The 12,494-nt window shown below is 42.1% G+C and overlaps 1 protein-coding gene across 2 annotated transcripts in view; it reads left to right on the top strand.

The window, feature by feature from the left end:
• Positions 1 to 4,062: 4,062 nt before the first annotated feature.
• Positions 4,063 to 12,494, top strand: part of LOC137318980 (F-box only protein 15-like) — a 31,868-nt gene continuing 23,436 nt past the window's right edge. The window contains exons 1-4 of one of the 2 annotated variants that reach the window (XM_067981455.1): positions 4,063 to 4,347; positions 4,949 to 5,050; positions 10,613 to 10,717; positions 12,072 to 12,314. In XM_067981455.1, coding sequence (XP_067837556.1) covers positions 4,265 to 4,347; positions 4,949 to 5,050; positions 10,613 to 10,717; positions 12,072 to 12,314 — 533 coding nt within the window. In that variant the 5' untranslated portion in view covers positions 4,063 to 4,264. The remainder of the gene's footprint in view (positions 4,348 to 4,948; positions 5,051 to 10,612; positions 10,718 to 12,071; positions 12,315 to 12,494) is intronic. The other variant, XM_067981456.1, reaches the window with a different exon arrangement.

The following is a 12,494-nucleotide window of genomic DNA, read 5'->3' as shown; positions in this document are numbered from 1 at the left end:
CTTGAGTATAGAAGATTAAGGGGTGATCTAATTGAGGTGTTTAAGATGATCAAAGGAGTTGATAGGGTAGATAGAGAGAAACTATTTCCTCTGGTGGGGGACAGAACAAGGGGGCATAACCTTAAAATAAGAGCTAGGCTGTTCAGGGGTGATGTCAGGAAGTATGTCTTCACACAAAAGGTAGTGGAAATCTGGAACTCTCCCCCCAAAAAGCTGTTAATGCTAGGTCAAATGAAAATTTCAAGACTGAGATTGATAGATTTTTGTTAGGCAAGGGTATTAACGGTTACGGAACCAAGGCGGGTAGATGGAGTTAAGATACAGATCAGCCATGATCTAATTGAATGGCGGAACAGGCTCAAGGGGCTGAATGACCTATTCATGTTCCTATGAGACGGCCCATGGAAATTCAAGGTAATTACATTGTTGCTAGACTCACCTGGGAATTGAATGCATCGCTTTTGACTTTAAAAAATTACAGAAAGCTCCAAAGTGCTGGAAAATATACCAAAAAAAGTCAAAAGTCAAAATTTCCTGAAGAGACATATCTCCAGGCCACTTCCAACAAAAAAGTTTTGTACCATCAATACCCACTTTTAAAATGTTCCAAATCCCCCAATGCAAAAATTACACTTTTTTAAAATACTTTTACATTTTATTTCCTATAATAAAACTGACAAAACAGTAGATTGGGGGATAAGCTTCTTTGTCGAGGGATAGGTTCTACCCTTACCTGGGGTCTGGAAATTGGAGTACACATTCTGGATCAAATGCAAAATTTGTCTTTGGCCTCCATTAACTTCCAGCTTTTTCATGAGGGCTGCATTATAAAACAAAGTTTTAAATCAAAACAGTTTTTAAGTCGTTCTTCTTTCAGTATTCTAATTAATAATTGCATGGATTATTATTTCCTTATTGTGTTTTCCAACTGGATTCAGGTCTGTCATTTTGAGATGAACTTACCAAGCCTCAGTTTTATCTGTGTCCATCAACCTAACTTGACAGTGTGACCCAGGCTTGGCCTGATTGACTCGATCTGGGACCAATAGGGAAAGCAAAGAGAAGCTTGGAACAACACACCTGGGTTTTTCTTTGGCCACACCCCTGTATTTGAGTTTCTTGGGAGGAAGGGGAGGAATGCAAGGTGGTTAGGTCCCAGTAGAGGCATACGGTCCCCGTACAGAATTTACAGACCACTGCACTCCTACCACCAAATAACTGAGGAGCAGTGTTTGACAAGGCTTTGCTTTGCTAGGGAAGCCCTCAATGAGTTCCACCTGCTACAATCTGACCTGCAGCCCCCCTTCATCATATATACTGCACTTCCAGCGGTTGTCAACCTCAACACTGCCCTCAATTTTTATCTATCAGGGATGTTCCAGGCTTATTTGGGCAGCATTAATCGCTAAAGTTAATGTGCGTGCTATGAATATTTTTGTCAAGGTTTGGAAGTGGATCAGGTAGTGTGACTGGGAGCTGGGTGAGTAGAGGTTGGCAAGTTTGTGAATGGGAAGGAGGAAGATGTAGACATGACTGTTTGTGCAACAAGCAGATGTAGCAGTCAAGAGACTCAGATGGTTACAAATGTCTCGTAATGTCCCAGCAATGGGTGTCCTCAGCATCCTCTTCATGCTGCTGTTGCTAGTCTACTTTATGCCCCAGAGGCCCTCGGGCACCTTCCTCCTTTGGGTCTAACAAATGTTGTTCATCTGTAATGCAGACATGCATCAGAGCAAGAGAACGATGCATTGTTTGCTAGAGCAAGCCAGTTAATACGCTTTCCAATGGCCTTCTGCCAGCAGCATGACAGGGCTATCCAACTTTACAGAGTGGCAGGCCTCCCCAAAGTACAAGGTGGAATAGATGGCACATCCATGGCCATAGTGTTCCCTTCGTCATCCTCTCAATTGCATGAAAAGGTAGGACTTCTGCTCCCTCAATATCCAGCTTGTCTTTGCCAAGCAACACTGCATAATGCACTAAATACTCACCTTCCTGACAGCTGCCACGTCACTTTCATATTAAGATAATCAGAAAGGCAGGCATCTGGGTGGATCCTGGGAGACCAAGGCTACCCTCTAGAGCCTTGGCTGATGACACTTATGTACTTTCCCAGGATATCAGCTGAGTACGTCTATCACAAGGTCCACCAAGGTCTCTGCTACCAGAGTCATCATTGAGTGCACAATTGGAATTTTGAGAGCACACATCAACTGATTGGATTGGTCTGGGATTATTCTGCAAAATAGTCTATATTAAGTCTCCAGGATAGTGATTATGCGCTGTATGCTGTACAATGTTTCTTTAAAAAGGGGCCCAGTTGTTAGACCCAAAGGAGGAAGGTGCACGAGGGCCTCTGGGGCATAAAGTAGACTAGCAACAGCAGCATGAAGAGGATGCTGAGGACACCCATTGCTGGGACATTACGAGACATTTGTAACCATCTGAGTCTCTTGACTGCTACATCTGCTTGTTGCACAAACAGTCCTGTCTACATCTTCCTCCTTCCCATTCACAAACTTGCCAACCTCTACTCGCCCAGCTCCCAGTCACACTACCTGATCCACTTCCAAACCTTGACAAAAACATTCATAGCACGCACATTAACTTTAGCGCAACACAAATTCTGTTCATGACCCAGGCAGTCATGCATTTAAGCAAAAAGCCAAAAACAGCAGATGATGGAAACTGAAACAAAGACAGAAAATGTTGTTCATCTGTAATATTGTCTAGTTTTGATAAAGGGTCCATATCCATAACATTACCTCTTCTGTTTTTTTTTGTTTAAGCTCCTTAAAGGAAGTTGGGGGGGGGGGGGTGGTTAGGTGTGGATGCGTCCCATTTTTCTGATGACTCTGGACCACCCATGTCATCCCGACAGATCAATTAAAAGAATTAAATTAAATAATATTTATTTTCCTGGGTCGACGATGAACTCCAGTCCCTGCGATGCCCACCTGTCGCGGAATGCCTCAAGCGTACCGGCAGACACTGCGCGCTCCTTCTCCAGGGCCACCAGGGCACGGAGAATGCCGTAGAAGAGAGGCGGACAGCCGGAGTGACCGCCCCATGGGCCGCGTCTAGCCTGGACCTGTAGATGGCCACTTTGGTCAGGCCCAGCAGCAGACCCAGGAGGAGGTCGTAAGAAATAGGAGCAGGAGTAGGCCATACAGCCCCTCGAGCCTGCTTCACCATTCAATAAGATCATGGCTGATCTCCAACCTCAACTCCACTTTCCCGCCCGATCCCCATGTCCCTTGATTCCCCTAGAGTCCAAAAATCTATCGATCTCAATCTTGAATATACTCAACGACTGAGCATCCACAGCCCTCGGGTAGAGAATTCCAAAGATTCACAAACCTCTGAGTGAAGAAATTATTCCTCATCTCGGTCCTAAACGGCCGACCCCTATTCCTGAGACTATGACCCCTAGTTCTAGACTCTCCAGCCGGGGAAACAGCCTCTCAGCATCTACCCTGTCAAGCCCTCTAAGAATTTTATATGTTTCAATGAGATCCCCTCTCATTCTTCTAAACTCCAGACAGTACAGGCCCATTCTACACAATCTCTCCTCACAGGACAACCCTCTCAACCCGGGAATTAATCTAGTGAACATTTGTTGCACCTCCTCCAAGGCAAGTATATCCTCCCTTAGGTAAACTGTTCACAGCACTCCAGATGCGGTCTCACCAGAGGCCCATACAATAAGATCCGACTTGCCCCCCCACCCTCCTCCTCCTCCTCCTCCTAACTCTCCTATTCTCTCCACAGGTGTTAGGTCTGAGGTCCTTGATTCTGACTTATTTCCCCAGTTGAGGTTGACGTTCTGACGAAAGGTCTTCGACTTGAAACGTTAACTCTTGTTTCTCTCTCCACAGGTGCTGAGCTTTTCCAGCATTTTCTGTTCTTTTTTTTTGGGGGGGGGGGGGGGGGTGGGGGGGTTAACAAAAAAAAAAATTCAGATTTCCAGCATCCTCGCTATTTTGCTTTTTGATGAGGTTGAAATTCTCATTGGTTTGTTAGAAACGTCAATCAGGTTTGACCCCGCCTGCCAACGGTCAAATCGGTGGAGTTAGTGACTCTTTGCAAGTTTTTCCTCCCCTGTTGGGAAAGTGCGTGCGTGCGGGCGGGCTCGCTCCCCGCGTTCGAGTTCTTTTCTTTCACCTTCGATTTAAATTGAACTGCCAACAACGCCCGGCTGTTTGTGATTTTTTTTTTAAACAAAAACAACCCGACCGCACGCTCTCGGCTCTGGCCGGTTACGATGGCAACGGGTGGCGGTCGGGCGGCCGGCCCGCCGCGTAACAGAGGTGCGGGCAGCAGGCGCGGGCAGCTGGAGGCTGGCAGGTAAGGCAGGTCCCCGGCGCTGCACCAGCTCCAGGTGCTTGGAACCCAGTCGTCCCTCAGCAGGGAGGCGCCCGCACTGCCCATCACATGCTGTACAGTCACTGCTCAGCAGGTAGAGCCCGGCCCGGCCCGGCCCGGCCCTGCCCTGCCCTACCTCACCTGCACCAGGTGGAGAGTTTTGCATTGTGTGGGCTGTGACATTTCTTGTGTCTAATATAATTTATTATTAGGAGAATAATAGGGTAGAGACTTTTCATTCAAGGTCCTTCCCTACTCGTTAACCTACCTTTCCACTTTTCAGAGGCTGCTGCGCATTTGCAGCATTTTTTTGTTGTTTTGGATTTTCAGCCTGGCATTCATTGACTTGCGTTTTTTTTAAAGAGCATTAACTAGTCGTGATGCAAAAATACTAATCACTTTTGTAGCTTGTTTATTAACACCTTATTGAAAAAAAACTACATAAAGTAGGCTAAATAGTATATATTCTTTGAATGCAATTACTTGACAGTGCATGCTCAAACTATAATGAAGACGTTTTTATAAGGAAAGCAGTTGTGCTTCACCACAGTTTGTTCAGTTACTAAATGCTGTAATGTTTCAGCTTTGGACATAAATCGGCTCCATGGCTGCCTTCAAAGTCCTACCAGTTACGTGGAGCAAAAGATGGTAAATGGAGATATGCAAGTCTGATCACCATTGAAAGGTAGGTAAAATGGTTGAAGACTAGTTAGTAATATTGATGTATTCCTGGCAAAGTTTTTCTTCTCCCTCCAGTATGTTGGAGCTCCATTTGTAGTGGTGGAATCTGGGTTTTCATCAATGTCAGCCACTTAACTGAAATTAGCTGCACTGCTCTATAGGGAAGTGCTGAGTGGAAGCTGTGCAGCATGTCATTTACTCACTTTGTTGCAATTGGTGTGATCTGTGCAGATATTTTTTTGAGAATTTACCAACTGTAGTACAGTAAATAGACTATTTAAAGTGCAATTTTATAAGTGCTTTTAAGTATGCATTACATTAGCCAAACTCTTATTAGTTAGAACAATGTAAAAGTGATTGTTTCCCATTCCCATATTCTTTATAATTATAGAGAGATCTGGTATATCTCCCTTGTTAACTTTTTGTTAATTTTGTTGGCTAGAGGCAGGCTGGGAATTTTCTGTCGAGCTCTCCTTTTATGTGGTGCATTCTGCACAATGGAAATCTTGGGTTGTAGTCCTCATCATGATATCAAGAGTTTTACACAAAATATCTACTTGCAGGCTGTCTCTAACTAGTAGTTTTGGAGAATAAAACAAAGGTTGATTGTAAGTGTATGGATATCCTCATTTATAACCTTTTAAGATTATGAGCAGTTCATTAGATTACACAGCTCTTGAAATATTACCATTTTTAAAAATAGGTGTACAATGCATAATTACAGATTTAAGACTGAAATATTCCAGGGTTGCTGTTCCTAATGGAAATTTAATAATGACCATATTACAGTGCATCAGTGTCCAATGGATTGCTTCCATTTTTGTTTTGTTTGTGCGATGGCCTGGCCATTCATCCCACCAGTTTAGGGAATTGGGATCTACTACTTAAAATGAGATCTATTTATGTAATGGTGCCTTGTATCTTCTTTCTCTCCCTTACTCCTCCCAAGTATAGATGATATGTTGTATAAAGGTGTGCAGTTACATTTTGATGGAGTTTACTTGGCTAAGAGAGGTCCAGTAGATTGTTTGTTTGTTTGTTTGTTTGTTTGATGATCTTAGTTCGGTGCATTTCCATGCTGTCATTAGAACATTAAAATTAAGTATGAAATGAGAAAAGGATATTGAGCTGATCTAGCTTGCTGTTCCCAATGGATAAAATAGCATTTGCACTGATGTGGACTTGCCAAAATTTGTTTAATCTCCTGAGGGAGGTGATTACCTAAAAGCTACCCTTCCAAGAAGAGAAAACTGATTTTCTTTCTGATTTTCCCCCCCTCCCCCAAATGGACATTCTGCAGTATCAATCTTTAAATGTTATTATTGAACCCTGAATTGTTGCATTCCACAGATGATGAACATAGAGTTCTGGAACAATTCCCCATACTTAAAGATGATCCAGAAAGTAATAAGTCCATAAAAATTTTGTTTGCATCAGATTATATTTCTGGTACTATATTTGCAGATTTGGTTTTAGTTTTGGACCTAGTTATGACTGTGTCCCTAGGAAGTGCCAAATGAGAAAAGCTTGTACTTTTGCACAGTGTAAAGCAAGATATTTTCATGTTGCTGCTCCCTTTTGAGACATGCTAATCATTATTTTAGCAATATTGACTAGGTATTTTGCATAGCTGTAGATGCTTCATTAAGGTACTATATAGAGCAATTTCAGATACATATCGGCAACATTATTGCCACATTTACCAGGATAATTTGGCTGCGATTACAAATTGTAGGAAAAAAGACTTTGCTCTGCTATGATTGCATCATATATACCTCATTTTGATTACACTTTGTACATATTTCTGTTTGATTTTAGTACTTTTTAAAAAAAAAATTAGTATAACTTATAACTTCCTTGCTTTTGTAAGGTGGGTATGTTTTTTTTTATAAAACCTTTATAAAACACTGGTTAGGCCACAGTTGGAGTATTGTGTTCAATTCTGGGCACCACACTTTAGGAAGGATGTCAAGCTGAAGATTTGTGCTCCAGAACTAGCTGCACCTCTAGCCAAACTGTTCCAGTACACTGGCATCTACCCGACAATGTGGAAAATTGCCCAGGTATGTCCTGTCCACAAAAAGCAGGACAAATCCAATCCGGCCACTTACTGCCCCATCAGTCTACTCTCAATCATCAGCAAAGTGATGGAAGGTGTCGTCGACAGTGCTATCAAGCGGCACTTACTCACCAATAACCTGCTCACCGATGCTCAGTTTGGGTTCCGCCAGGACCACTCGGCTCCAGACCTCATTACAGCCTTGGTCCAAACGTGGACAAAAGAGCTGAATTCCAGAGGTGAGGTGAGAGTGACTGCCCTTGACATCAAGGCAGCATTTGATCAAGTGTGGCACCAAGGAGCCCTAGTAATATTGAAGTCAATGGGAATCAGGGGGAAAACTCTCCAGTGGCTGGAGTCATACCTAGCACAAAGGAAGATGGTAGTGGTTGTTGGAAGCCAATCATCTCAGCCCCAGGACATTGCTGCAAGAGTTCCTTAGGGCAGTGTCCTAGGCCCAACCAGCTTCAGCTGCTTCATCAATGACCTTCCCTCCATCATAAGGTCAGAAATGGGATGTTCGCTGATGATTGCACAGTGTTTAGTTCCATTCGCAACCCCTCAGATAATGAAGCAGTCCATGCCCACATGCAGCAAGACCTGGACAACATTCAGGCTTGGGCTGATAAGTGGCAAGTAACATTCGTGCCACACAAGTGCCAGGCAATGACCATCTCCAACAAGAGAGAGTCTAACCACCTCCCCTTGACATTCAACGGCATTACCATCACCAAATTCCCCCACAATCAACATCCTGGGGGTCACCATTCATCAGAAACTTAACTGGACCAGCCATATAAATACTGTGGCTACAAGAGCAGGTCAGAGGCTGGTTATTCTGCGGCGAGTGACTCACCTCCTGATTCCCCAAAGCCTTTCCACCATCTACAAGGCACAAGTCAGGAGTGTGATGGAATACTCTGCACTTGCCTGGATGAGTGCAGCTCCAACAACACTCAAGAAGCTCGACACCATCCAGGACAAAGCAGCCCGCTTGATTGGCACCCCATCCACCACCCTAAACATGCACTGCCTTCACCACCGGCGCACTGTGGCTTCAGTGTGTACCATCCACAGGATGCACTGCAGCAACTCGCCAAGGCTTCTTCGACAGCACCTCTCAAACCCGCGACCTCTACCACCTAGAAGGACAAGGGCAGCAGGCACATGGGAACAACACCACCTGCACGTTCCCCTCCAAGTCACACACCATCCCGACTTGGAAATATATCGCCATTCCTTCATCGTCGCTGGGTCAAAACCCTGGAACCCCCTTCCTAACAGCACTGTGGGAGAACCTTCACCACACGGACTGCAGCGGTTCAAGAAGGCGGCTCACCACCACCTTCTCAAGGGCAATTAGGGATGGGCAATAAATGCTGGCCTCGCCAGTGAAGCCCACATCCCACGAACGAATTTTTTTTAAAAAGCTCTCCGAGGGTGTAGAAGAGATTTACTAGACCGGTGCCAGAGATGAGGGACTTCAGTTATGTGGAGAGACTAGAAAAGCCCGGGTTGTTCTTCTTAGAGCAGAGAAGATTAAGGGGAGATTTGATAGAGGTGTTCAAAATCATGAACGGTTTTGGTGGAGTAAATAAGGAGAAACTGTTTCCAGTGGCAAAAGGGTCAGTGACCAGAGGACATAGAGTTAAGGTGGCAAAGGAGCCGGAGGCAGCATGAGATTTTTTAACACAGCGAGTTGTAGTGATCTGGAATGCACTGCCTGAAAGGATGGTGGAAGCGGATTCAATTGTAACTGTCAAAAGGGAATTAGATAAATACTTGAAGGGGAAGAAATTTACGGGGCAATGGGGAAAGAGCAGGGGAGTGGGACTAATTTGGCTAGCTCTTTCAAAGAGCCGGCACAGGCATGATAAGCTGAATGGCCTCCTCCTGTGCTGTACTTACTATGGTACCTTGAGGTTTACAATTTAAAAGCCTCTGTTAATATATTCATGTTCCATGAGAGTTTCGCTATAAGATCTAGCCGAAGCTTCTAATAATTGTGCTCTGATACTGGTTGTTAAAAGCCCTGGAGGAAGTCCTTCTATTTCAGTCTTCACTGGGACTTGTCCGTTGTTGCAGCTGAGATTTATAACTTTGTGTGGAGATTGGTTCGTGCCTCAACGCTCTATGTGCAACATGTGCCAATGTACTGTGTAATCATCCTCTGCCGAGCTTTTTTTTAAAAAAAACTTTGGAGTATATATTTCTTTAAAAATAAAAATTTGTTTCTATAGTCTTAGTAAATTGAGTGAACTGGAATATGTAGCAGAGCACGGAGGGAGTTGGATATATGTTTTGGGTGATAAGGTTACTTTAAATTGAGAAACTGAACTGGTTAAGCCTCATTTTTAAAATTTTGGAAAGGATAGGATGGAAAATCTGCCTTTTGTACACAGTCATTTTCAGGTCACAGTGGGTTCAACAGCTAGCTCCCATACTCTATCAGCTGAAGGGACTCCTTTTGAGATGAAAACGTGGGAGGCAGTGTGACTGGAAGATCACTAATCTCCATAAATATTTAACAAATTAACTGTTTACAGTAAGTGCTAGTCAATATCCAAAGTGATATATACTCTTTTTTTCCATTTAAATCAAATTAATTTTGGACCCCCTCTTGGAAAAAGTGCCATGAGATCTTTTACATCTACCTGAATAGGCAAACGGCTTCTGTTTAACAGCTCATCTGAAATATAGCACCTGTAACAAACCTCAGTATCGAACTGAAGTGTTAGCTTAAATTAGGTGCTCAATCTGTACTGGGACTTGCCTCCAAGTCAGAAGATTGAGAGTTCAAGTGCTACCACTGAGCCAAGTTGATTATGTCCTGGCCAACATTATCCTTCAGTCAACACCAACAAAATGGCGTAAGTGGTCGGTTTTCTCATTAATGTTCATGCTATGTGCGAAGTGGCTGCTGTTTGCTAATATAATGGTGACTACACTCCAAAATTGTTTCATTGGCTGTGAAGCACTTTGCGATGTCCTGAGGACATGAAAGGCACTCCATAAATGCAAGTTCTTTCTTTAATTAATTAGTTTATTTGCCTAGTCAGTGAAGTCATGACTTGGAGTTTAAATAATAAATGCCTGTGCTTTATTTACAATTATTTATGTTGGTGAGTTAATCAGAGGGATTATGTCATGCATATGTTGCAGGAGCCTTGTCTATTTTAGCTATGAAAAGAGCTTGTCTGGGAGCATCTTACAGATGTGGAATTAGTGAATATCATTTAAAAAAATTTTTTTTTAAAGGCTATCTTTTCAATGTGCTAAGAAATTAATTTTGTGAATATCTCAGTGCTGAGTTTTTTGTACATGCCCTAAATCTCATTTTAGAAATGTGACATTACTTTACTATTAAAAGTAATTGAGGGCTTTTGTTTTATTCTGCTTTTAGGACTGTTTAGTATATTTTCAAATCTGGTAGATGAGGCTCTGTATTAGATGGTGCTAAATCTTGCATTTCATACTACAACATAACCATCTGAAAATTATTTCTAGCTTGCCATGGGAAATTCTACAGCGAATCTTTTCCTACCTTGATGTATCATCTTTGTTATGTGCAGGCTGTGTCAGCAAGTCCTTCTACCAGGTGTCTAATGACAAGTAAGTGGACATATTTGAGGCTGACAGAGGTTCTTGGGATGCTGTTCGGCCTGACTGGAGCAATCTCTGCATGTGAGGCAATCTTTCTGTAACTGCAATCTCAAACCACATATGGCAGGTTTTAACTGGGCTGTGGAAGACTGAAGTTCTGTAATTTTCCTTAAATGACATCTGATAGAATAAATGTTTAGTCTCATACTGAATGACCATTTATTTTGATTACCGGAGTTATCACCCTTAAGTTGCTCATGGGATTATCAATAGCTATACGTACATGTCGATCTCTTGTGATATTGCATACAGGTCGTCAAGACCAAGTGGGGGGACAACTGGATTGGGGGGGGGGGTGCGTGGAGGACGAAAAGGGTTCTAGAGTAAGGGTGAGGGAAACTACCTCGGGGTTGAAAAAAGTACCTCAGTAGCTTACAGTATTTTTAAAAAACTACATGGGTCCCATCTTACTACTTTTAATAAACCCCAACTTTTTAAATAAACCTCAATTTTTCAAACAATGAAGTGGTTTTGATATTTCAAGTTTGAGACACCCTGATTTTTTTTTAAAAGAAAGAGAAAATAAGCCTCTCTGTGATAAGATTTCTTAATTTCTGAATAGGTGCTGATTTCTCAAGGTTAATTCCTGTAATAAGGCATTACTAACAATTAACAAAGTTTAACGTTGAAAACCCCTATAACAATGCTGCCGACAGTGTAACAAGTCTTGAATGTAATGTTGCAGCTCCCCTTTTTAGAATTTTTTAATAAATATATAATGTGACCTTCTGCTATTTTTTTGCTACTGTATTTAATGATATGTAGAAAATTTAACTTTTTGTATGGGGGTATATATCATTTGAATTGCCTGCACCCATTATTTATTATAGTTAAATGAGCCCTGAAATTACACCATCGGGCACTCCTGAAAGCTTAACGTGTTCATCTGAAATTGTCTCTGCTGCTTTAAAACAAATGGGCTCATGTCACTGTTAAAATAGCAGAGAGGGGAACTTCAGCCAAATGTTTCAAGCTTTCATGTAATTTCAAGACCATTGTTTTCAAAATCAACGCACTTGGATTTTGGTGCCATGTTCGACACACACTTGTAATGCTGTAAATGGGTTGATAACGCTTTAATCTACATTTTCAAGCTGCCAGTGTTCCAAAACTTCCAGAGTAATAATTAGACTTAATATTGTGGCAGATATCAATATTTATTAGATTAATAATATTTAAACATTTTGGTGAAATTATGTTAACATTTATTATATTGATGTACAACAACCTGCCTTTAAAATGTGATGGTAAAATTTTTTTTTTACTTTTATGAACTGTTTTATATTTGCTGCATCTTTTCTAGTTTAATATGGCACAGAATCTACTCCAGCTATTTTGCATGCAAAAGAAAGGCCTGGAAGCCCAAGGCTGTAGACGTAGCCACTGAGAACCTGAGTAGAATTTCAATACAGGACAGTTCAGCAGGATTTTGGAAGAAAGAGTATATACGCAAATGTGCAGGCGTGGGCACAAGAGGAGTGGGGCAGTTGTTGAAACCCATTAACCGTTACACAGGATTGCCATCAAAGTTCAAAGAAGCTGTGAAGTAAGAATGAATGTTCAGTACAATTTTTATACTAGGAGAATTAGAAGTAGGTGCAAAGGGGGGAATTGTAATGCAAAGAATTTAAGAATATTTGGTGATGTTGGAAACTTGGATTTTAACTCAAAAATTTCCTCAAATTATCTTCCTTTGTAGATTATTTGGAATAAAAGACAACAGTGG

The sequence above is a fragment of the Heptranchias perlo genome, chromosome 3, assembly GCF_035084215.1.
Source record: "Heptranchias perlo isolate sHepPer1 chromosome 3, sHepPer1.hap1, whole genome shotgun sequence".
Classification (NCBI taxonomy): domain Eukaryota; kingdom Metazoa; phylum Chordata; class Chondrichthyes; order Hexanchiformes; family Hexanchidae; genus Heptranchias; species Heptranchias perlo.
Note: the sequence above shows the minus strand (reverse complement) of the source record. Positions and strands in the feature narration are given on the sequence as shown.